Genomic DNA, 27,636 nt, shown 5'->3' on the forward strand with positions numbered 1-27,636 from the left:
TCAAAACATACATAGAAATTGGGGGCGCCCTTATATTGTCATCAATAAAAATTGTATGTCATCTGGTGGTCATGTTTGGTACTGCGGCCAAATAAAATCATACTTTTTTGAGATATCAACTTCAAATTCGGAATATAAACTGATCACATATTTAACTCAGATTTTCTGTCAAACTTGAGCTAAAAGAGGTTTTGTAAAACACATATTTGATGTAATATATATATATATATATATATATATATATATATATATATATATATATATATATATATATATATATATATATATATATATATACAGTATACTATATATTTATTGTTTTATTATTTTCGTAAACTTGACGGCACATAACTTTGCTACAGCAATCCACATGTACATTTTTAAAAATGTTTTTAGAGGCTAAATTCAAATCAAATCTCCCTAAACTTCCCAAAATACTTAAGAATTTGATGCCTAGTTTACAAATATTGTCAAGAATATGAAAAAATATGGTTCATATTCCTCAAAACATACACAGAAATGAAGGGCGCCCTCATACGGTCACCAATAGAAACTGTATATTATCTGGTGTCAATGTTTGGTACTATAGCCAAATAAAATCGTACTTTTTTGAGATATCCACTTCAAACTCGAAATATAAACTGTTTAAATATTTACCTTCGATTTTCTGTCAAATTTGGACTAAAAGAGTGGCTATTTTATCAAATAAATTAAACCTCATTCATAGGTTTTATTATTTTGATAAACTTAAAGGCACATAACTTTTTTATTTATTTTACTTTTTGAACTTATTTCACTTTAGCTACAATCACACAAGTGTCTACTTCAAAATGAGATCAAGCTTAAATTTATACACCAAGGCATTGAAGATTGAAACATGGCATTTTCATGTCTATGTTCAAAAAATTGGGGGGGGGGGGGGGGGGGGGGGGGGGGGGGGGGGGGGGCAGTTAAACCAATTTTTTTTTAAACAAAAGGTTAAACCAATCAAATAGTTCTCGTCACTTCATTACACATCAAATTTTGACTGTCATTTGTACATATATTAGCCTAACAATGCTAGTTCTAATAACAGCTGGGTGCCCTCCTCCAATACATCACGACACACAGGTTGAAAACCACTATTCTGATTCAGAGTCTGCATTGTTAAGTCTTTTGGGGTCAAACTTAACCTTGAAACTTTCTGAAAGCACCAAGTCTATTACCCTCATGAAAATAAGATTCAATAAACTACGGTCATTCGCATGCTCTATGGTGTGTGTGTGTCCAGAGTAGAGACAGGGTTTAATGACTCTTGGCGAACTGTAATTAAGGTGTCTTCTCCTATTATAGAGTATCAGAGAGTGTGTGTCCTCTCAAAGCTTCCTGATGCTCGAGTCCTACAGAACACATGTCAATACTCATTACACGAGCCTCACACACACACACACAGTGATTTCCTGTTGTTGTGAGGGTTTGTGAGAGTAATAGCTGTGGGCAGAGGCGAGTGCAGATCTCAGTTGTAGCTCCGTCAAGCGTGAGGATGTGAGATCTCAGGTTAGATGTGTGAATGTGGCCCTCGCTGCTCTGATACACAGCTTGATTTATTGCGTTTTTGAGTTTGACCTTAACACAGCTGCAAGGGGCCAAACGGAGAGTTTAGAGACCAACTTTCTTAGATTATTTCCACTGCACACACTTGTAATAACGTCACTGCATTATACATTGTAATGCGGATGCAATAGTCCGATGGAAAACGTCTAAAAAACATTACGAATAAGAGGAAAAAGGCAGAGACACACCAAGACGACGCCAAACAACTACTGATATATCAGCCAATTTTTTTTAAATATCAGCAGATACAGTTTGGCCAGTATTTTCGAGGGGGGACTTTTATTTTGATGGCAAAAAAAATGTATTTTATGGAGCCGAGAGCAGCAGCGCTCGTCTTCGCAAACTGTGCTTTCATTCTCCTCGCTGTCTGCTCGCTGTTGTCATTCAGGTCAGTATTTATAGGATTTAAACAAATCTTTGACTGACTAAACCCTTCAAACTTCCAGATCCAGCTGTGGGATCAAATAAAATGTGCATTTGTATACCGCATGATCTGTTCTCTGAGTGACGGTCTGTCCGTGTGAATTGAATGCTGACATGAGGAGATTATATCCATGTCATACTAACCATTTGCTGTATTAAAAATGAGTGTTACTTTGGCTTATTAAAAAAATAACAATAATACATAATAAAAAAGTCAACATTTTCTCAGAAGATGTCAAGCTGACAAAACATTGCTGTAACTCTGATACAAGCTTTATTTATGGAGAAAATTTAAAAGCACTGCAGTGTTTTGGGTGTTCTGTGTTTGTCAGAAGTAATTAGGCATGAGTGCATCTACGCTTGCGTGCGTGGCTCCCATTCTGCAATCTTTCGAGTGAAAAAAACACGATATGTGAACGGCCCCTAAAGCTTTCATCATTCCTTGGCAGTTCACGGGTCGTTCACTGGGCCTTTTCCACTACGCAAAGAAACTTTCCAAAGATGTCTGTTTCTTACTAATTTTGCTGCTTGTGGGTTAAATTTTGGCCCTCAAGTGACCCAGATACAGCTGAAAAAACATGGTCATTTTCAAAATAAAAGATTTTTCAAAATAAAAGACCATTTAGACTCAGATAATAAATAAAACTGAAATAATTAATGATTTCTTGTGCAGCCCGGTAGCAATTGATCCACAGACCGGTACACAGCCAGGGGGTTGGGGACCACCGTTATAAAGGATGAGATGTGCTTATCAAAGAGTGTTTAATGTATAATTTTTTATTACTTTACGCATTTATTTTGTAATTCATTTTCAATTTAATTTAACTCAAATGTAATTATTAATTAATATATTTAATACACAAATACAAGGGCGACACAGTGGCGCAGTAGGTAGTGCTGTCGCCTCACAGCAAGAAGGTCGCTGGTTCGAGCCTCGGCTGGGTCAGATGGCGTTTCTGTGTGGAGTTTGCATGTTCTCCCTGCATTCGCGTGGGTTTCCCCCACAGTCCAAAGACATGCGGTATAGGTGAATTGGGTAGGCTAAATTGTCCATAGTATATGAGTGTAAATGAAAGTGTATGAATGGGTTTCCCAGATATGAGTTGCAGCTGGAAGGGCATCCGCTGCGTAAAACATGTGCTGGATAAGTTGGCGGTTCATTCCGCTGTGGCGACCCTGATTAATAAAGGGTCTAAGCCGAAAAGAAAATGAATGAATGAAAACATACACTTCATTAAACATGAATACATAGACATCACCTATATGTAGGCCCACACGGAATCTGCATGCTCAGAAATCCACAGACTTCCACATATTTTTAGCCCATCATTGAGTCTATGTATTTGTGTAAATTTATATTTATTTCGTTTTTAAATTAATTTCACTAATATTATTGCGATATAATTATAGCAACATGAAAATGTTCATATGATTTATTTACAGTACAGTTTGTATGGTAGTATTTTCTGTCTTTTAGAAGATCTATTATATGAGAGACTTGGTTTGTTTAACAAACAAGTGGATTTAACTGGGTTTGCATTGTAAGCATTAAATAAGCTAAAATAAGTTAAAAAGGTATTCTTTTTATTTCATAAATGAAGTTTTTAGTTATGATACTCCTAAAATAATTAAATCTGCAGATTTTTTTTACAAGATTTTCCACAGAAATAGCAAAAAATGTCCGCAGATTCTGTCTGTCCCTAGCTATATGCAGTACAATTGCAGGTTAACCATGTCTATACAGTATAAAATAACTTATATTTTAATGTAATGTTAATTTTAATTGTAATGTAATAATGTTCACCTTTTGTGAAGCTGCTTTGAAACAATAATTATTGCAAAAGCGCTATACAAATAAACTTGAATTGAATTGAATTAATTGAATCGGCCTCCAAAATACTCTTATCGGTTGACCACTGCTGATGAAACCTGATTGTAGCAAAATTACAGCCAGGCTCTTTGTGTTTCTTCTTGACTTGAATCGTTTACTTGCTAAGCCACTTCAGTTTGGATCTCACACTCTGACTCATTGCTGGATAACCAATCAGAGCGCTCTCTTCAGCTGACAGCAATTCCACATGGTAAATCGGGCCAACATGCTACGACGTTAACCTGACGAGAGACGACGTTTCAAACACAACGACGAAACCCAGTGGCCGACTGTCAGCTTGAAGTGTCCTGGCCTTTAGTGATTGAAAACGAGTTATTCTTTTCATAAAAGTTTGAAACACTTTTGCACAATAGAGACAGGCGAATTCAGCTTGTTGTCAAAGCAAACGCAACGGCTGCTTAAAAATATGCTGCTTTATCGACCAATATTTGAGTGTTTTTCTTTCCAAATGCTCTAATCAGTAGGCATATTAAAGTTAATGGTTAAATGACTGACAGAAATCATTTAAAGCAATTATTACTATCAGTTAAACAATTCAAGTAAGTTTTTTTTAACAATTTCCGCTACAAAAATAAACTACACATCCGACATCCTATAAATTTGACTGGTTTTCAGAAGACATTTAATAATAAAACTATAAAACTAAAATTAAATTGGCAGTACAGAATTAGATAATATATTCTAAATAAATACGGACCATTAAAAAACAAACTGTATATTAAAATAACACACAACGTATAATAGTTTAAGCAGCTACTGTGGTGGTCATGGAGGAGTGGAACATGAGACTGATTCCTGTGACGCTCCAGAGACAGACGAGTCTTCGCTGAGGCCAGCTTCCAGCCTCCGCCACTGAGACTGCAGCTCTGCACAAGACGTTTGGGCAGCGGAGAAATTAAAATGGTCGTGCCCAACTGAGTCTGGTTTCTCTCAAGGTTTTTTTTTCTTCACTTTTGCCAATTAGTGAAGTTTTTTTTCCCTCTCCGCTGTCACCACTGGCTTGCATGGTTCGGGATCTGTAGAGCTGCGCATCGTTGGATTTGCTCTTCAGTGTTTGGACTCTCAGTAGTGATTTTAAACCACACTGAACTGAGCTAAACTGAACTTAAACACTGAAAACTGAACTACACTGTTCCAATTTACTATGACCTTTTCTGTGAAGCTGCTTTGACACAATCTACATTGTAAAAGTGCTATACAAATAAAGGTGAATTGAATTGAATTAATAATAAACAAGATATTAAACGAAGCAATCTTTCTTCCAAATATTGAAAGAACTTTGCTTCATAAAACTGATTTGTGTGTGTGTGTGTGCGTTTGTGTGTGTGTGTGTGTGTGTGTGTGTGTGTGCGTGCGTGTGTGTTACTGTTTTTAAGCACTATTTCATTGCTTTTTTTATCTTTTTAAACAATAATCATTAACACAATTGCTTTGATTTACTATTAAATGGTAATGAAAAAATAACAAATAACTGCAAATAAAAGCATATTAAAAACATAAAAACAAACTTCCATTTCAAAGTTAATCGTTAAAATTATAAGTAATTAATAAGTAATTAATAATTAAAAAACAAATTAATAATTAAAATTCAAAGTAAACTCGATATTTAATAAGAAAAATGAATCAGATCGCATTATAAGTAAATGCTTAATTCATTTTGAAACGACTGTAAGAGAGACACAAAATGAAAAGTGCATCAGTGCTTGTGCGTGTACTTACAATGCAGGGGTAGAGGCTGAGCAGAGCGGGATGCTGGGAAATGGCCTCCACTGCTGACAGAGTGTTTCTGATCAGCTCCTCAGATGATGCTTGACCTGTTAGTTGTGGAGGGAAAGTTCATAGAAAGAATTAAGGAAGAAATAAAACTAATCCCACCTTTTAGCAATTCGTTTTGTATGTAAAAAAAAGTCATTTACGCAATAATAGATTAAATAAGAGAAGACAAAGATTTGAAGAGTTAACATATAATCAATGACTGAATAAATAAATAAAAGAATGAAATAAAAAAGTAAATAAAAGTAAAACCTACCTATTGCACTTCCCAAACTCGTCTCATTGGAGTCAATGGAAGTTATGTGATTCTTCCCACAAGAGAAAAAGAGAAAAGAGACATTACACACACATATATTTACCTATTGTGAGGCTGACGTTCAAAAGGTTAATGTTAATAAAATTTAAGTTAGGCAGTACGGGGGCGCAGTGGGTGGCGCAATCAGAATGTCGCTGGTTAGAGCCCTGGCTGGGTCAGTTGGCTTTTCTGTATGGAGTTTGCATGTTTTCCCCGTGTTCACGTGGGTTTCCACCGGGTGCTCCGGTTTCCCCCACAAGTCCAAAGACATGCGGAATAGGCAAATTGGTTAGGCTAAATTGTCTGTAGTGTATGTGTGTGAATGAGTGTGTATGGATGGATTCTTCCCAGTGATGGGTTGCAGCTGGAAGGGCATCCGCTGCTTAAAACATGCTGGATAATTAGGCGGTTCATTCCGCTGTGGCGACCCCAGATTAATAACTGGACTAAGCCAAAAAGAAAGTGAATGAATGAATGAATTTAAGTTAAGAGACCAGCTGGAAATTAAAGTTCATTTTTTTATTATTATTTATAATACCATACATAACGATGGGTTGTTCTGTAGACTATCGAAAAAATATATAGCTTAAAGGGGCTGATAATTTTGACCTTAAAATGGATTCTAAAAAAATTAAAAACTGCTTTTATTCTAGCCGAAATAAAACAAATAAGAAGAAAAAATAAAAAAGTAATACTCTAAAAGTCTAAAAGTAATACTTCAGCCATGGTGTAAACCTTCAGATCGTTGTTTTGAACTGCATAATTTCCCTCCACCGTGCAAAAGTAATTTGAGTTTGCTTCAGGATTTAGAAAAGTTTTGATTCTGCATTTTTGGCAGAAGCCCTTTCAAAAACAATCTTTCTTTTTATGGATACAAGCCTACGGTGGTCTTTCAGAAAGAAGTCTTTCAGGTTGAAGCAGAGTTTGCCTGATGTCTCTCTATATCAGCTGTAGGTGGCCATGCTTTAGGTGTACGTGCAAATGACGTATCTATCTGCTTAAAGAGACTACGCATAAATACACATTTAAATTTGTAGACAGACAGTTTGACTTACCATTCGTAATTGAGTTATTTGTCAGCTCGACAATTTTTAATTGGATAAACTTTTTTTAGTCTTATATCTTACCCAGAATATAAAAATACATATAAATACATTTAGATCATTTACTTAATCATTACTAATGGAATGCGAGTAGACTTTCAACCAGCACAACGAAAAAGCTTTCTGAAGACAATCACCTTTAGATCTGCACCTTTAATCAACTTAAAAGTTCCAAATTACAATTATTTTAATCACTTTTTAAAGTTAAGTCAACGAGTTTACTCACTTTTTAAGTAAGAGGAAAAAAAATCACTTTGTGCAGTGTATTTAATGGTTGGATAACATTGTGAATTGGGCATTGCATTAAAGTGTGACCATATTTATTAGTCTGATAAAAATAAATGACTAAACAGAGACAAACGACTCACCAGGAGTTTTCCAAATTTGATGAGAAAGGCCTCAGTCACCACCTGCGGTCGGAAGATCTGCCAAAGCAAACAGACACAGTTAGGAAACATTCAGGTCTTAAAGATGCTTCACCAACCCTACAACACGATACAACACCGCTGTTCACTATTGAGCCCTATTCCATTTGAGCTCCTCCAGAAACTGTCACTCTTGAGCTTTAGCGGCTATGAAGTCCTACGGTTGTCTTGAAGACAGCCGAACGCACGCTGCAGATTTTGTTTCATCGTTCTGCAAAATCGGCAGTCCCGGATCTATTAATGCATCATGCTCACCGACGGACGATAAATTGCCTTTGCGATGAATCTCTCTGGCAGGTTCAGGAAATTTGGGCCGTATTTCCGCTGTCAATTGTGCCTAAAATCCCAGCGACAACGCGTAACGTACAGCCTGACATAAGAACGTTAATGTCACTGAGGAATGTCACCGTTAAAGTCTGCCGTGGGCTTTACTCAAGATCTCATTGCGGGACACATTGTACTGTACAATCTGACAAGCAGCGATTGTAGAGGACAGCACAAATCGTCAAATGTTCAGCCGGCTTAAGAAAAAACGTTATAAAGCTCTACGGTTCTGTCAGACGGCATTTTTTCCCATCATCCACCATTATGACTATAAGTAAGAGACACAGGACTTATTCTTCCTTTTTTCCCTCCTCCCAATCTGAAGGAGTGCATATATGTGCAAATGAGCTGTTTTGCCTTAATATAGTGATGCAGAAAGACATTTACAAGCAAAATGACTTTAGTTTTTCTTTACTTTACCTCATAGGGCGTTCCAGATAAAGGCCACAAGCTATAAACTGTTTGTTGTGCAACTAAAATACTAATAAAATATCAATTTCTCAGTGAATACAGGTAACATATTTTGGTGCATTTGAACTAAACAGATTTTCTAAACAGATAAATTTATTAAAACAAAATTGTAGTCACCGAATATCTTGGAAATACAAAGATTATGCATTTAAATTAATGTGAAATATTGCAACAACAACAAAAAACATTTTTGGACAGTCATCCTAAGTTATTTCTTTAGATTAGCTCCAGATTTCAAGTGGTGCTCACTGCAGAGCCACTTGGGCAGAGCTGAGCTCCAGCAAGGGGGAGCTTGAGCTCCAGCTCCTCCTTCTTTGCATTACTTGAGTGATGTCACTGGGGGTTGGGGTTAGGGGTGGGGTGGGTGTACGCATTAAAACAGCTTATAGGAGGAGGAGCGAAAGCTCAAGCTCCCCCTCGCTGGAGCTCAAGTGGCTTTGCAGTGAGCATTGTCTCCCTGATTTCGCTTCAGTAATGACTATTGTAGTGTTGTTACGATACTGAAATTCGGTACCAATCGGTATTCAAATTTTAAAAATGTCCATTTTCAGTTAACATTTGAGCACTGTTGAAGCCGTTCTTCAACAGCCCTGATTTGCCATTGTGTTCACATGATCAACAGAAATGATTGCGATTGGCCGTGAAGGTCATCAGTTCACTGAAGTCATCGCTGTTTACGCAGCGTAACTACAGATATTCATTCTTCATTCATTCAGATCATTCTTCATTCATTCAGAAATTCATTTTTTAACATGCAGACAAAACTTTTGGATTCAGTGTGCAACAACCTTAAGCTGCCGGCTGCCACGGGCCCTCTGACAACCTTTCACGGATGAAAGTGAAGACCGTGGGGGTGGTGGGGGTTGGGGCAGTCGTGGGCCCCTAATAATTACTCTGGGGGTCCCCAAAATGTGTGGGTCTTAGAATCGTCCAAACTTTCTCCAGAAAAGGAGGAATGGAGGACATCTTTCTGACTTTGTAGACAGGTGGGTACTACCATCTGTCAAAGTTTCATCTGTCAAAGTCTCTACAACAAAGTTTTAAGGCAGAAAGGTGACCTTTTGAACTTTAACAATTACAAAAGGGTTTCAACTACATTTGAAGTGCTAAGCATACAAAATCTTTACAAACTTTTATATTAAAGAGACTTTCAATGCTAAACAGAAATCTCTCAGAATTAATTAAAACTATTTTTATTTGTGAATACATCACTTGGGATTTGGAATGACATGAAGAATTATGATTAAGACATGCATTACGCTAATCAAGATTTAAAACTTTAAGGCCTTAAAACATTGTTTTTTTAACAATCCACAAAGACTCTTTCACATACATTACCCGACAAAAGTATTGTTATCAATCCCAGTTATAAAAGCAACAAATAATAACTTGACTTCTAGTTGATCATTCGGAAAAGTGGCAGAAGGTAGATTTTTTTCTGATATATCATCTGTTGAACTGCATCACAAATCATCACAAATACACCAGAAGACCTACTGGAACCTGCATGGAGTCAATATTCTTACAGAAATCAGTCAAGTTTGGTGAAGGAAAAATCATGGTTTGGGGTTACATTCAGTATGGGGGCGTGAGAGAGATCTGCAGAGTATATGGCAACATCAACAGTTGGAGGTATCAATACATTTGCGCTGCCCATTACATGACAAACCACAGGAGAGGGCAAATTCTTCAGCAGGATAGCGCTCCTTCTCATACTTCAGCCTCCACTTCAAAGTTCCTGAAAGCAAAGAAGGTCAAGGTGCTCCAGGATTGGCCAGCGCAGTCACCAGAAATGAACATTATTGAGCATGTCTGGGTTAAGATGAAGGAGAAGACATAAAAGATGAATCCAAAGAATCGTGATGATCTTTGGGAGTCCTGCAAGAACGCTTTCTTTGCCATTCCAGATGACTTTATTAATAAGTGATTTGAGTCATTGCAGAGATGTATGGATGCAGTCCTCTAAGCTCATGGGAGTCATACACAATATTCATTCTTTTTCCACTGCGCCATGACTTTATATTCTGTACTGGACATTATTTCTGTTAGCTGACAAGACTTTTGTCAAAGCAAAGTCAGAACTTACTGTCCTAATTAAATAATTAAAAATCAAGGCACTTCAAGGCATATAAGCCACTTCTGATACCAAATGATCAACTAGAAGTGAAGTGATTTTATTTGTTGTTCCTAAAACTTGGATAGGATAGATGACAAGACTTTTGTCAGGTAGTGTATATCCATCTTCAAATTCACACACATCTATGTTCAGTTGCAAACATGAGAGAAACACACTGCTGCGCTCTGACACACTCAATTCCAGTGCGTTCCACTTAATAAAAAAAGAGAGAGAGAGTGTAATACAGTGATGTGCTGCTCCTCTCTGGAGGACTCCAGCGTTGATGTGAGAATGAGGAGGTTTATGTTTGTGCTGCAGGACCGTAATGATGCGGGTCAGAGGTCACAGTCCCGGACAGTGAGGTATTGAGCTCTTACCCGCTCTGGTCTCGGAGAAGCACACACCGGATCTGACCTCTGTGACTGACGAGTGTGTTGGCTGTCAGCGAAGCAACAGGCCAGAGAGACAGATGAGACCACAGAGAGGCTCTTCACATCAATGTATGTATGGATGCACAAACACACAGGCCTACAAGAGCACGACGAGGAGATCACGCACACGGGGCTCTGGGGCATCAGAGGCCAGCCGAGTCTCACAGATGCAGACCAACCTGCTACTGGGAAGACAAGCAGCTTTGCCCTGCAGCGCTTTTCTTAATATCAGAATATACACACGCATCGGTGTTGTGGAGCCAGACTTTTGACTATAGGCGAGAAGTCTAGCCCACACGGCAGCTTTTTCTAGCCAAGAACCACCCACTGAGGCAAGAAGGGGTCGGATGACTGACACAAGCCTGGACATTTTGGACTATTTTGAAGATTTTAAAAATAATGGTATCACGCCATCACAGCTGTGAATTCTAACAGCCGAATTATTTGGTTATTAATTACCTGAAACATACAGATTAAGTGATAATTATTTGCTCGCCAGAATTATTAGACCTCCGGTATTATTACAATTCTAAACATAATAGTTTTAATAGCTCATTTCTAAAAACTGATTTATTTTATCTTTGCCAAGATGGCAGTACATACTATTTGACTAGATATTTTTCAAGATACTAGTGTTCAGCTTAAAGTGAAAGGCTTAAGTAGGCTAATTAAGCAAGTTAGGGTGATTGTAGAAGTCATTAGGTGCATCCCAAATCGCATACTTATGCCCTATTCTACGCCATTTTGTAGTATAAATAGTGTAAGGAGTGCGTTCACACTGAAAACTTTACAAATAGTAAGTGCTTTTTAATTACCCGGATGATGCACTCATTCAACCGGTAAAATGAAGTGTGGAATGATGGACACTTCATGCAGTCAACGACCGCAGTTTTGCTCACGTAGTGGAAGGGGGCTACGTGATTATCCTGTTCCGCAGCAATCTGTACTGTTTAAACCACTGTCTACTGAGTGTAACCACAGATACAGGGATACTGGAGCATTTTAAAGGCGTGAAGATCAGTCGATACATCATCAGATCGCTCGTATTTCAGTTGATCTTGTCTGCTTTAAAATGCTCCAGTTTCCCTGTATCTGTAGTTACGCTCCGTAAACAGCTGTGACTTCAGTGAACTGATGACCTTCACGGCCAATCGTTTGCTGTGCAACTATCGGGCGCACATGTTGGATGACTTTATTTCTTTTGGGTTGTGAAAGCAAAATTCTCCTACGAGAGTGATAATAGCGCCTCCCGATGGTGAATGCGATTAATGCCAGGTATTATTGGGTAGTTTGGTCATTGGGTAGTTTGAAAACGTTTTGGACTTTCCGCTTAGTAAAAAAAACATTAGTGTTCGATTTGGGACGACACTACATACATATACTATACTGTTGAGTGTGTAAGTGCATAAATACATAGTGCATAAGTGCATAGTGTATAGTGTGCCATTTGGGAACCGGCTATTGTATTACAGTGGTTTGTTCTGTAGACAATTGAAAACAAATATTGCTTAAAGGTGCAGCAGGTAAGAATTCTCTTAAAGGGCACCTATGGTGAAAAATCTACTTTTCAAGCTGTTTGGACAGACATATGTGTAGGTATAGTGTACATACCGTCATATTGGGGTGATATAAACACACCCAGTCCTTTTTTTTTCAATGTAACACCATAAAAACGGTGGACCAATTGGAACGGTTTTGAGACCGACCGCAACTTTACGTAGGAGTGCGGTCCCCCCGCCCACCGAATTGATTGACAGCTGCGTATTAACATGTCTCCGTAGTAATGCATATAATCATATCAACAAGACAGGACGAGCGCAAAGCAACCGGGAATAAAAGGTCTGTTCAGTTCGCAGTTCGGATCATCAATCATCATCAAATGTGATCAAGAGTGAGTTTTTACAAGTTTGAAATGGTTTAAATCAGTGCATGTGTTTAATGAATTACAGAGATTTACTTCAGATTTACTTCATCAGCACAGCCGCGTGTCAGAACAATTATAAAGGAAGATGCTTTAATCCCGGTTTGTGGACATTAAATCAGGTTTATTTTGTACATTAACATAACAGATATTCATACAGCAGTGGATATTAACCTGTATCCTGTCACATTTGCATGCAAACAAAGTGCAAAGCTAAACAGGCGTCATATTTCTTTCCATTTGACAGTAAAGAAGAAAGAAAGGCAAATATTTTTCTCACTAAAAATTTACTTGAGTAAATGTACAGATCTTTAAATGTACTCTTCAAGTTCAAATTATACTCTCACACTCTCATGTTCACACACACACGTACAGTACACTACAGACAATTTAGTTTATCCAATTCACCTATAGCGCATGTCTTTGGATTCTGGGGGAAATCGGAGCATCCGGAGGAAACCCACACCAACATGGGGAGAACATGCAAACTCCACAAAGAAATACTAACTAACCCAGCTGAGACTCCGACTAGCCTCCATCTTGCTGTGATGTGACAGTGCTTACCACTGAGCCACCTTGCTTCCTAACATTAACTAATACCACCTTATTGTAAAGCGTATTTGCTCACCGAATGACCCAAACAATCTCGTCTCCTAGAGATGTGCTCAGCCTTTAAGACTGATGCTGGTCATTTGGATGAAATATTTGCCATATGTGAGTGCAATATGCAGTCAGCGGCCAGCGGACGAAACGGTTTGTGGGTGATGTGCTGTCTGAGGCTGGCAAACTCACTGTGAGGACCATTAAAAAGCAGACAGGCACATAAACAATCAAAAAGAGCTGCCTATTCGCCACTCTAAGCCGCCCACTGCAGCTCTGTGTTAATGGACATCAGTGTCTCCTCCTCAGAAGAGTTAATGACAGTGGAACTATCAGACAGACAGCTCTATCAGCTCCGACCCCTTCAAAATGAGACGACTCAATCTGCCAAGCGAGTCTCCATGGCAAATCCTGGCCCAATGTAAAAAAGTCTATTTAATCAGCAGAGAGCCTCATCAGCTCCGCGCAATGACAAACATCTTTCTCTGAGAACACCAGATCCCTTCATATTAATTTTGGCGTGACTGAGTGTGTCAGAAGTAAATCCAATTTTGCACTGTTTGGCAACTGGTAATAATCTGTGTGTGTGTGCGTGCGTGTGTGTGAGACTGTTGAAGCTGAACCGGAAAGCTCTTTAATAGATCACTGTCTGTGTCAGAATGAAATGATTACAGACGGTGCGTGACAGGCAGGTATACGCCGCATCCTTATTTTATTTTCTGTGCAGATGAAGATGTTTAGTAAAGTGAGAGGAGGATGAGAGTTCAAAAGTTGATTTTGTAGTTATACAATAAATTACATGTACAGCAGGACAAATAAGTATTGAACGCGTCACCATTTTTTTCAGAAAGCATATTTCTAAAGGCGCTGTTAACTTGAACTTTTCACTAGATGTTAGTAACAACCAACGAAATCTATATATGCAAAGAAAACAAAACTAATTAGTTTACAAATGATGTGTAATAAAATGGAATGACACGGGGAAAAAGTATTGAACACATGAAGAAAGGAAGGTGTAGAAAGGCAGTGAAGGCCCAGAAAGCAGCTGAAATCTCAGTAGTTCTTCAGCAACCCTCTGCCCTTCCTCATTGTAAATGACTATTAGCTGCTTCAGTCCAACATCTACATTAGCGGGAGGATAAAGACGAAACCAGGGTGGACATTTCAGCAAGACAATGGTCCAAAACACAGCCAAGGAAACTGTCGAATGCTTTCAGAGAAAGAAAAACAAGCTGTAGAATGGCCCAGCCAATCACCTGACATGAATCCAATTGAAAATACAAAATAAAGATCAGATTTGATACACGAGACTGACAGAACCATTAAGATTTTTACACTCTGTTGAAGTGTCATGTAATGTCAACAACTCCTTTAGAAATATAATTCTTATGTAAAAACCAGTGTTCAATACTTTTCCCCCACTATAAATATATATGTGCTAAATAAACTGCCATGACTTTTCCAAAACTTTGTGGATTTGTCAGTTTTTCCCAAATTTTTCCAGACCTTGAAAAAGCCATGTCCAAAATCCTCTGACTTTTCTTGACCATAAAAATCCTGACTGTAATAAAGACAGTCAATGTTGATAAATTCACCAGTTACAAAAGCTCAACAAACCATGACATTTTCAGAATTGACCAAACTAAATGACTGGCCTTAGCATTTATAAGCTCAACAGACACACATATTTGTTGCAAGTTAAATACACTACCTGACAAAAGTATTGTCGTCGATCCCACTTGTAAGAGCAACAAATAATAACTTGACCATGTTGATCATTTGGAAAAGAAGAAGGTAGATTTTTCTGATGAATCATCTGTTGAACAGGATTGGCCGGCCCAGTCACCAGACATGAACATTATTAAGCATGTCTGAGGTAAGGTAAGAAGTGGGCATTGAAGATGAATCCAAAGAATCTTGATGAACTCTGGGAGTCCTGCAAGAATGCTTTCTTTGCCATTCCAGATGACTTTATTAAGTTATTTGAGTCATTGCAGAGATGTATGGATGCAGTCCTCCAAGCTCATGGGATTTCTGTTAAGTGACAAGACTTTGTCTAAGCAAAGTCAGACCTTACTGTCCTAATGAAATAATTAAAAATCCAGGTATGATCATATTTTATTTTGGTAAAATAAGCCTAATCTAGAGGCCTTTGCCTTTCATATAAGCCACTTCTGATATCAAATGATCAACTAGAAGTCAAGTGGGATATGGGATAAATTGGATAGGGGGCAAGACTTTTGTCAGGTAGTGTATTATAAATGTTCGAAAGACTGTCAAACATTAATACGACTAAATAAAAAGCATAGCAAAAGAATTAAATATGGTTTCATGCACAGCACTGTATTCACTACATTAATTACTTTCTGTAAAGATTTATCATCTGCGTTTATGCAAATATTTTTACACATGCCATTTAATTTGGCTCCTGGACTTTGCTTTAATTAAACTAATAGAGTGAAGAATAGACAAACGAATGAATGAACAATTGAATGTTAGAGAATAAGCAAAACCATGACCCTGACTTAAAAGAGGTTATTTGAAATATGCTATATTATCTTTTGCACCACAAGGTGGGTTTCTTTTCCCCAAGCTGCATCATCCCCTAGAGATCGAAAACCCAAAATAACTTAGTGAAAAAGGTAAATATAGTAAGTCCTGACACAGACAGACACACACCTGTGAGGTGAGCAGATGCAGCACCACAGCCATCATAGGGAGGCTCTGCTTCAGCTGACGGGACTGCGTGGGCGAGGGGTGCTTCCGTCCCACAATACTGCCTAACACGGACAGGATGTCATCTAGGGAGACCACATAAACACAGGCTATGAGAAATCAGCCAATTACATGCAAACTCCCATGATCATAGGCTGCTGTTTTGTTGTGCTTTGCTGGTTGATATAAATGAAATACATGAAATACAATAGAAATTAGTTACATGTTAATAATATTATGTTAATATATATTGTTAATTATAAATAGATAACAGTTCCTTTAAAAAGAAAGTCTCTTGCTTGTCTTGTTAGTGATTTAGTTCACAATTCTTAATTTGCACTTAAGAATTCCATTGCCCAAATTGCCCCTCTTCAAAATCATGTTTAGTCTATTGACCCTATTCGAAGATGCGGAAGTGCGCTCATTTTTATAATCGTTTTAGAATTTCCGATTCAGTTGCCTATGGAAGAAATGACTAGGTATAATAAACGGCAGAAAATGGTCAAACTACTTGCTCTGCAAACATGTGTGTTCATGACTGTACAGACAAAGCACAATAATATAATAAGAAAACATCAGTTTGCAACATCATTTGTGCCTTTTTTAACGTCTAAAAATGAGTGGAAGTAAAAAGGACCGGAAGATTCAAATGGCTGCGCCTGCTTGTACGTGAAGAATAAGGTCAATATCACAGACTCCAGGAATTTGGAATTCGCCGATCGCTGAACTTCTCAGAATTCTCAAATGTCTCAAAATTTTGTAAAAATCACATTTAAAATACAATTGCCACAGATTTCCTGCATATTTTATACTTAACCAATTTGTGTTGGGACAACATGAAGAAATTGTGTGGAACCCAGCATTTTTTTTCAGTGCATCAAAATTTTGAATTGACGTAACACATTTCATTTACCTTTTTAAATATTTGAGAGAATCAAACATTTGAGTAATTCCATGCAAATGTCAACTTTGCCATGAAAAAAAAAATTTAATTTCACCAAAATAGCAAAACCCTTTCTAAGTTTTTTTTTAAGTAGGCTTGTATTTTACAGTTCCGCAAAAATACTCAAAAAACATCTCTGTCAATGTTTTTAAACAATTACAGGAGGCAAAATAAGTATTGAACATGTCATGTTGTTTTTCCTAGGAATAATATTTCTAAAGGAGCTGTTGACAGGGAATTGAACCAGATTTTGGTAAAAACCGAAACAACACAAACATAAAACTAAAACAAAACTGAAAAATTAGTTATTTATAATAACAATAAAATGACACAAGAAGAAAGTGCTGAACTACTGAAATGTTTTTAAGACTTTATATAAAAAGCTTTATTGGTTATGGCAGCTTAAAGACTCCTCTCATAATGGAGAATGCAGTCACATGCATTGTTTGAGTTTTTCACAGACTTCAACAGAGTGTAAAAATCTTGATGTTCTGTGGGTCCCGTCTATCAAATCTGATCTTTAATTTGTATTCTCTATTGGATTCAAGTCAGGTGATTGGCTGGGCCATTCTACAGCTTGATTTTCTTTCTCTGAAAGCATTTGAGAGTTTTCTTGGCTGTGTTTTGTATCATTGTCTTGCTGAAATGTCCACCCTGGTGTCATCTTCATCATCCTGCTAATGTAGATGTGGGACTGAAGCAGCTAATATTCATTTACAATGAAAACTACTGAGAGATTTCAGCTGCTGTCTGGGCTTTCACTGCCTTCGTTCACCTCCCTTTCTTCATGAGTTTGATACTTTATGCCTGCGTCATTTCATTTTATTACACATCACTTCATTTGTAATCTAATTCGATTAGTTTTCTTTGCATAAATAGATTTCTTTGGTTGTTACAAACATCCGATGAAAATTTAAAGTCAACAGCACCATCAGAAATATGTTTTCTGAGAAAATTGAGGACGTGTTCAATACTTATTTCTCCTTTTTGTTCTATAGCGAGCCAACTCTTATTCTTCTGATTAGCATTACGTCTTTTGGGTTGTACAGTTTGATTCACTAAATTTCTACAAACTATGTTGCATACTTTAAACTCGTATACTACTTTTGGTCACATCCATAGCTCATGTTTATTTCCCTCATTTAAGTAATGTAAAATGTAATGTATATTTATATAGCGCATTTATTGTGTATGGCCATACACCCAAAGCGCTTCACAATCATGAGGGGAGTCTCTTCACACCACCACCAGTGTGCAGCATCCACTTGGATGATGAGACGGCAGCCACAGGACAACGGCGCCAGTGCGCTCACTACACACCAGCTATTGGTGGAGTGAAGAGACAGTGATAGAGCCAATTCCAAGGATGGGGATGATTAGAAGGCCATGATGGGTAAGAGCCGATTGAGGGACTTTTGGCCAGGACACCGGGGTTACACCGCTACTCTTTACGAGAAGTGCCATGGGATTTTTAACGACCACAGAGAGTCAGGACCTCAGTTTAACGTTTCATCCGAAAGACGGCACCCACTGACAGTGTAGTGTCCCCTTCACTTTTACTGGGGCATTAGGACTCACACAGACCACAGGTTGAGCGCCCCCTGCTGGCCTCTCTAACACCACTTCCAACAGCAACCTAGTTTTCCCATGTGGTCTCCCATCCAGGTACTGACCAGGCTCAGCCCTGCTTAGCTTCAGTGAGTAACCGGTCTTGGGCTGCAGGGTGATATGGCTGTGGCAATTTAATAAACTTGATTGATATTTTTTCTGTTCCCATAACTCATTGGTTTGTAGTTTTGCAAAACATAAACAGATGTTTCAATATAATGTTAACATATAGTTTCTCTGAATTAATATCTTAAGATTTTTCTGCGAATGTCCCATCCATAACCCTGGACTTGCTCATTTCTCATTTTATGTGAAGGACTGAAGCTAGTCTTACAGAGAGAGCTGCGTTGATTCCCAAATGAACACAGAGGAACAGGTCGATACCTGCGATGCCTGCTCACGTATTCAATCAGAAAGGTAATTAAAGAGAGGCCAATCAAACTACATCTTCCCCCCGCTTTGTTTTGCCCATTCCACTTCTCAAGTGAATTCATTGCGTTCCCTTTTCCCTTTTTTTGGGGTGGTGTATTGTGATTGATTTACCCAGGATGGCTGGCAGTTCGCGCACGGTGTGACGGATGAAGAGGGTCAGGCATTTTGACAGGTATTCATTGCCGCTTTGTTGCTCTTTTCCTGGCGTGGCCTTTCGGACGTCTCTTTCAATGTACATCACCAGCCTGAGAGAGAGAAGGATTGGCCAAACATTATTATTCATCTGCAGACACCCAGACCAAACAGAGAGAGAGAGAGAGAGAGATGTGAAGCACACAGAGGGACGAGGATAGACGCTTTTAATCAATTACTCTCAACAGCTGGAGGGGGTGACAGAATAGAGATGAAATGGTGTTGATCCTGAAACAATATCAGGAAGGGAATGAGGTCTGTCTGCTTGACTGAAAAGAGCAGAGGAAAACAAGATGCATCTGGCAACGAATTGAATTTGAAGTGTATGAGGTACTAAAATTGGTAGTTGGATTGGAGATGAATGAATGCGAGTTGATTCAAATGCACAAACCGACATATTAGAATTGATTAATTGAGTTAGGGTTTGAAGAACAATCTAAAAAATAAAAAAAAAAAGGCTTCTCTTGGGAATTGCCTTGGATCTTGCATTATTAAGACCGAACAACTGCTAACACAAAAGGGCAATTACTTTAGGAATACATGGCTAATTGTGTATATATAAATGTATGCATTTAAATATTAAATATAAAAATAAATAAATAAATTGAAATAAAATTAAAATATATTTGTTATTAATTTAAACAGAATAAATTAAAATAAAAATAAAATTGCATAAATTGCATAATATAAAAAAAAAATCTAAAATTAAATTAATAAAAATATGTTTAAATGATTATACAACAACACTTATTTTAATATCACATTTAAAAATGAAAGGTCTGGGTCTATTACAATGGTAAAGTACCATCATTTGATCAAATCATAATGCAATAATTTTAAAAAAGGTAGTGTACTAGCCTCTAGATATCTGTGGATCTTATTTCTATATATCAATAATCATGTTCCTTGTTCTACAGATGGTTATGATCGTATCAAATGATGATATTTTACTACTGTCATAGACCCAGATCTTTTATTTTAAATAAAGTGTTGTTGTATAATCATTTACATATATTTTAGTTAATTTTGTTTAATTTAATTTAGTTTTAATTTATTTAAACTGTATTACATTTTATTTAAATTTATTTAATTTATATTTTGTTTATTTTATTTTGTTTTGTTTTATTTTATTTGTATGTATATATATTTGTAATCATTTGCATATATAAAAGATCTGGGTCTATGACAATGGTAAAATATCATCATTTGATACGATCATAATGCATTAATTAAAAATAATAGGTAGTGCTTTATTAGCCTCTAGATATCTGCTCATAGGATCACTACCAGGCAAATATCTGGAGTCCAAATGCTTCGAAAAATAAATTCCAAAATAAAAAAATATATAAATAAAAAAAATGGGTATATGATTATACAACAACACTTTCACATTTTAAAATGAAAGATCTGGGTCTGTGACAATGGGAAAACATTATCATTTGATATGATCATAATGCATTAATTTAAAAAAATGTAGTGCTGTACTAGCCTCTAGATATCTGTGGTCTGATTTATATATATATATATATATATATATATATATATATATATATATATATATATATATATATATATATATATATATATATATATATATATATATATATATGAATAATCATGTTCCTAGTTGTATAGATGGTTATGGGATCAATAAAATAAAATAGAATAAAATAAAATAAATCTAATTAATTTTAAATAAAATGTCATACAATTTAAATAAAATGAAATAATATTAAAAAAATAAATTAAAATGAAATAAAATATATGTAAATGATTATACAACAACACTATTTAAAATGAAAGATCTGGGTCTATGACAAGGGTAAAATATCATCATTTGATACAATCATAATGCAATAATTTAGCTGTACTAGCTTCTAGACATCTGTGGTCTGATTTCCATATATGAATAATCGTGTTCCTAGTTCTGTAGATGGTTATGGGATCAATAAAAACAACAACAAATAAATTAAATTAAATTAAAATTAAATAGAATAAACCAAAATAAATTATGCTTAAATGATTATAAAACAAAACGTTCACATTTTAAAATGAAAGATTTAAACATTTATAAAAACTATATATGAATAATCAGGTTCCTAGGTCTATGTATGGTAATGAGATCACCACCAGGCAAATATCCGGAGTCTAAATGCTCAAAAAAGTAACCATTCAGATTAACTCAAGAATCAGCATTAAAAATAAAAGAAATCAAAATGTAACACTACGTATGAGTGACAAACGAGTAGCACAACACGAGCCTATTGATTTCGCCTCACACCTCTAGTATCTCAAACTAATCAATTCACTACAAACAACACGTGTCTCACGAGAGAACAAGCTAGCATGTAATATTCATGACATATAGTCACTGTAGAACATGAATGAAAACAGAAAATATAGCTTGTGTAGAAGTGCAGATCTTTGACTCATACAGCACAATAAAGCAACAGAAAAAACTCAGCATTTATTCGCTTACAACATTTTTTTAAACCCAAAGAAGCACATTCTCAGTGCTCACGTTTTTTTTTCTTTTTCATACCTCTCAAATTTAATTTGCACCTCAGTATATTCAAGCTCAGAGCACTGTGATGAGTTATTTGAGAACAACACTTGGCGTCGTATTTCACATATTATATTTACAGACAGCGTATGAACATGACACTGTATCAAGAAGATTTTCAGTGAGTTATGGTGTTTGTGCGATATACAGTTGAAGTCACAGTTATTTTCCCTCCTGACTTATTAGCCCCTCTGTATATTTTTTCCCCAATTTCTGTTTAACGGAAAGACAATTTTTTCAAGACATTTCTAAACATAATAGAGTAGGGCTGGGCGATACGGAAAAAAAAAAAAAAAAAATCAGGATAATTTTTTTTTCATATCAGTCGATATCGATACTCATCACGATAAATATCAAATCTTTATATCTCATGGTTTCCGCTACATTCATCTTCCATGGCGGGGCGCCACGCCAAAATTCATCCCGCCACGGCTACATTACAGCTTCTCATTCAAAATATTTTATTTTTTTAATAGCGGGTGATAATCGCACCAAAACATATTAAAGCGTAAGTGAATTATAACCGTGTGAACTTTTCTGTAACCGACCGTAGTAGTGCTGTGTGTCATTTGCTTAACCCTTTAAGGTTACGTGCTGACTGACTGGCTGACTTGACAGGTGCGTGATGCTTAAGGCCAGCAAACAGAACGTATAGCTGTTTCACTTTACTTCAGGACGCATTAATGCTGCTCTGTAGGTCTATTGGAGACTATCATAAATATTCATAGCAAATCTAATAAAAGTTGGAGACATACTTGTTACATAAACGCCCTAAATCGCACTTCATCAGCGTTTATTTGAGAGCGCACAAGAAGATCTGCGCTCAGTGTTGCTAGATGATGCTGACTGTTTCCAGCCCAAAAGCTGTCGAGATCACAAGCGTTTCTACACTGTTCTAAGCATATGAATGCGAAGAACGGGGGCTATGGCATCTCTTTGGGAGATCAAAACTGGTTTATGAGGGCAGACCGGGGCTGGCGGGCACGGCGTTGCAAAACCGCCCAAATTTTCACTACCCGCCTATGCCACTTTTTACACTCAAAAATGAATTCAAAACCGAAACCGCCCAATCTGGCAACACTGTGTGCTTGAGCAGCGCGTATTTGAGGGCGCGCAAGAAGCTTTGTGCACGAGCAGAGGAAATCGGCGCGCAAGCAAAGAGATTCGCATGCTGTAGGCTATTACATAAATGCGATCTCGACTCGTAATACTGCGCTCACGACATTTGTCATTGAAATAACGCCACAGGTAGTTGGTAGATCTGTGTAAAAAAGGCCTGCCGCCACAGCTGGAAAAAATCCTAGAGGAAACACTGCATCTATCAATTTTATAGGATTTGCAGCATGCCAATTGATTTGTGCAGCTGATTTAACAAATTTTGTGAAATGTTTCAGCTGTCTGACAATATAAATAATAATTCAACACTCACTGTTCAAGTTTTCAACACCCAAAGACATTATTATTGACATTATTATTATACGATATTATTGTTCAACATCAAATAAAACAAGTTTGGAACAAGTAAAAGGTGAGTTAATAGTGACAGAATTTTCAGTTTTGGATGAACTTTCCTTTTAATAGTAAGTATGGTGAATTTAGGGTGAAATATCCTTTAATATATTTTATTTAGGGATGCTAACGTTTACTTGATGATCTATCGATTGTCAATAACTCTTTAATCGATAGACCTTATCGATGACTAATTAAGCATGGACATTTAAAGGTTTGGTTATGCTTTGGGCTGTGAGACGTGTCCACGCATTACATAAGTGTGTGCAGTTTACCTTCTTGACATCGCATATTGCAGGACGCATAAAAAACCCTGTTATGCGCAGATATGCGTTATATCTGCAGGTGTTTTAACCAATTTTATCTCACAGACTGGCTTGAATAGACCTATGCAGACTCTCATTTTATATATCGCACAACATGGCGAGACATGCGGGGAGCCTCTCCATTCACTCAACGAGTTTCTGAGCTCTCTCATCCTTCAGACCAAGTTTATACTTCCGAGGAAACCTAAGAATACTATCAGTGCTGCGAATAGCTTGTAAAGACTGTCCAGCTCATGCTGCTCAAACCGCACTTAGTTAGTGAATTAAACTAAGACCGTGAAAACAGTTTAATGGATTGTTTTGGCACTAAAGCATATACTATAGCTGACTTGTTTTAAATCGCTTTGCATCAGATGTTATTCGTTCTTCTTGTTTATGTTGTAGATAACTGACCAACAAAAAATACATTAGAATTAAGTTACACATTATAATAATGAAATTCGGAGATTAATTTTCAAATAAATATATATAAAGTGTATATATTTTTAGATTGTGTCTGTCTTAAACAACTGTGCGGGTGGATGATGCTTCGCTCCGTGGAAAATAAGGATTTAATTAATGATCCAATTTTTTGTAAAGATCATTTATTTGCTGCATTTTTAATATGTCATTGTTTTAAAGATTTTGTCTTGAGCATCTGATTTTTCCTCTGTGATTATGTCCTTTAAAAGGCTGGTTATTTTACTGTCGATGAGGGACAATAGTGGTATTGCAGATTTCAAAGAAAATAACTTAATATTGAAAAGGAAACATAAGCTTGACGAAAAAAGTTCCTATCAATGTCGTAATAAATGCCCTTAAATAATGCAGCTTTTGGTTTACAGCATCAAGTGTTCATTGAGATTGTGTTGTCTGTCATATCTGTCGTCTGTATTTTCAGGGGTTTTTTCTTGTAAGGCACGGCTTTCGAAAATGATGACATGAAAATCTGCTGGGTAGTTGCGCTGGTTTACCAGCACTTGTTTGGGTCTGTATTTTTATTAGCATCTTCATAAGGGTGGCATTGTTTTAAATGATGAAGGTTTGTGGTGTTGCCTGCTTTTGATGGCACGAGTCGTCTGCAGTTTGCTCTGTCACGTTGCTCTGTTTTGTGTTGGATTGCAAAAAACGAAGTAGCTCCAGACTGAAGTTTAGTGACATTTCTTATCAAAAATGTCTGACTGTGACATTTTTTACCTAATTTTTTTCTTCCTCCAAGTGCAACTAACACTGTATGGCTGTAAACTTGTACTGCGTGCGGCATCCGAAAGTGCAGGCTGCAAAATGCCTGCGCAGCGTTACACATAGTGCTTAAATATTATCGAACACTTAGCGAACTACCATTATTGTTTTATCGAAAAAATATCTATCATGATAATTATCGTTATCGAATTATCGCCCAGCCCTATAATAGAGTAAATAACTAATTTCTAATCGTGCAGGAGAAGGAGAGCTCCGGTGAGCGCTAGTACACAAACAACTGTACATCTCAACATGCGAAAGTGTTCCCCCATATATTTACATCGAAGTTGTACACAATACTTATCCATCCACAGAATTTGTAATGTAGTCAAATGTGTCAACATTTAGCTGCGGTTAGCGCTTGTGCCTTTGGATGTCTGTGGGACAAAAGCAGCTGCATGAAAGCTAAAGCCCTTAATAAATAAAAGTGAAAGTGAATCATCAAAAGTCTGGCCCCTATTATGTTTACAAATACAAGCGCAGCCATTTAGAGGCCAATTATTGTTAATGATGTCAGAATTTACTGGTATTTTGGAATGGATTTGTGAATGTTTCTTCTGTAAAAAATTCTGAAAGTCTTTGCCTGTGTGAACAACGCTTTTATTAATATACTGGTAAAGATGTTCTGGTAATTTTCCAGATATTTACCAGTATGACTGTGTGAAAGGGGCTACAGTATAACGATGATTTGTTCTGTAGACAATCAAAGAAAATATTGCTTAAGGTTGCGGTATGTAATTTGACACCCAGTGGTTGAACTAGGTATTGCATTCCTGGAATGAAACAAATGCAAGCGTAGGCTGCCAGACTGAGGACCAAAAGGAGCGAGCCTGACTATCGAGCCGAAAGGCTGATTTAAATTGTGTTCTAAATAAAAGCAACGGAATGCGGTAGAAGGAATAGTTTCCATATTAAATGAGTTTTTGTTCTAACCAATACCTCGAATTGATAATTTAGAAACGGCTTCTATTGCTTGCAGGTGAACAACAGAAAACTGACAATGATCACCTCAGGTACACCTCATGTGCTTTATTCAGTGTTAAATGCTAATAATGTGAGTTTGAATGCCATTTTACATGATATTTATTGCTATACTAATAAAAGCAGCAGCAGATAGTTCACATCAGATCTTGAAAATAAAATAAACTATTTGAAACTGAACTTTAGAACTGTGAAATAATGCAAACCAACACATATCAGTGATTCAGCATCTACATTTAATAATGTTAAAGAGGTTTAATATGTATTAATTAGATTATAAACCTTACCATTTCGTTGGAGTGCAGTAAGTGCACTATTCTGTGCTTCTGAATGGCTGTATTTACGTTTTTGTCGTGTTGTGTTTGGTGCAAACTGTCCAAATTGCTTATCACTGCAAATATCGTCACGTAGCGTGTTGATAAGACACGAGGTTACAACGTAACCTGCTCACCTAATGTTTACATTCATAATATTTATATTATTTGCTAATTAATAACCACCTCGTGTGGAACTCTGAATCTGTGTCTCATTTTGGAGTCAGTTACAGTCCACCGGATGTCGCATTTCGGTCACAGACGCATGCTTTGAGAGTCTTGAATAAAATACGCTGTTTTCCATCGAGGCAACCCGGGGTGCTGAAATATAATTGGCTAAACTGGCATTGGGCAGGATAAAGAACCAAAAGACACACACACACACACCATTGTTTTTTAGATAAACAAGAAGTTTCTTAAATACCGCTAAACATATTATGTAATTTTTATGCTTTAGAAGAGTCAAAAACTTACATACAGCACCTTTATAAGGTTTTAAAAAAAATTTAAACTGCTTTTATTCTAGCCGAAATAAAACAAACAAGGCTTTCACCAGAAGAAAAAATATTATAGGAAATACTGTGAAAAATCCCTTGCTCTGTTAGACATCATTTGTGAAATATTTGAAAAAGAATTCACAGGAGGACGAATAATTTTGACTTCAAGTGTGAACTCAAAAGTATGGTGACAGTTATGGGCCTTTTCCTAAACACCACATCATAGCGTTGGCCTGACATCAAGTCTATCCAAGCACACTGTGTACTCCTCATTAAATTAATTGCAAGACCTAAGATGTTCAAAGATCATTCGATTACTATTCTTACACTAAAAAGGTGCAACTCTGCCAACAGTGCAGATGTCTTTAAAAATAGCTCGTCAAAAGCAACCGCTTCTCTCCTCTAAGTGAGAGAAATGAAATTGTGTGAGGGTGAGATCCACAGTAGCGGTAGTGACAGCCCGTCTCTGCCCTCGAGCCCATGCTAATTAAGAAACACTGTTAATTAACTTGTTTGCAACCAGCACTGCACACTTCTACACAATCAGTGCCTCAACATTTCCCCGCAAGCAAGCCAGTTCCTCCCAGCCCCTCATAACACACGCACACACACATATACACGCATGCTAACAAACACACACACACACATTTCTGCTGAGGCACATCTCTCAAATTAGACACGGATGAAAAAGCAAACAGTGAGAAAATTGCACAGAGCCCAGCAGTGTGGGAAGGAAATGCACCCAGCAATTATACCAGCGGCTGAAAGTAAGTTTGAACAGAGGACTAGAGGGAACACACTGGATTAAACTCCAATGAGAGAGAGCAATCGCCTACTTAACCAGCACACTCGACCAAGTGGAGAACAGGGACCTGGATTGCAAACCTAGCGTTGTGTTAAATCTGTGCTGGCCGAACTAATAAAACACAAGCTGAAATGGGCATTAAAATCTGTTAAGGACGCTTTGTT

At 37.0% G+C, this 27,636-nt stretch overlaps 1 protein-coding gene across 1 annotated transcript in view; it reads right to left on the bottom strand.

Moving 5' to 3' along the window:
• ulk4 (unc-51 like kinase 4) overlaps positions 1-27,636 on the bottom strand; it is a 330,407-nt gene that overhangs the window by 182,559 nt on the left and 120,212 nt on the right. Inside the window, exons 23-27 of the mRNA XM_056475236.1 lie at positions 19,176-19,309; positions 16,046-16,167; positions 7,447-7,503; positions 5,937-5,988; positions 5,627-5,721 (exon numbers count right to left, since the gene is read on the bottom strand). Coding sequence (XP_056331211.1) covers positions 5,627-5,721; positions 5,937-5,988; positions 7,447-7,503; positions 16,046-16,167; positions 19,176-19,309 — 460 coding nt within the window. The remainder of the gene's footprint in view (positions 1-5,626; positions 5,722-5,936; positions 5,989-7,446; positions 7,504-16,045; positions 16,168-19,175; positions 19,310-27,636) is intronic.

Source organism: Danio aesculapii, chromosome 16 (genome assembly GCF_903798145.1).
Source record: "Danio aesculapii chromosome 16, fDanAes4.1, whole genome shotgun sequence".
NCBI classification, from domain to species: domain Eukaryota; kingdom Metazoa; phylum Chordata; class Actinopteri; order Cypriniformes; family Danionidae; genus Danio; species Danio aesculapii.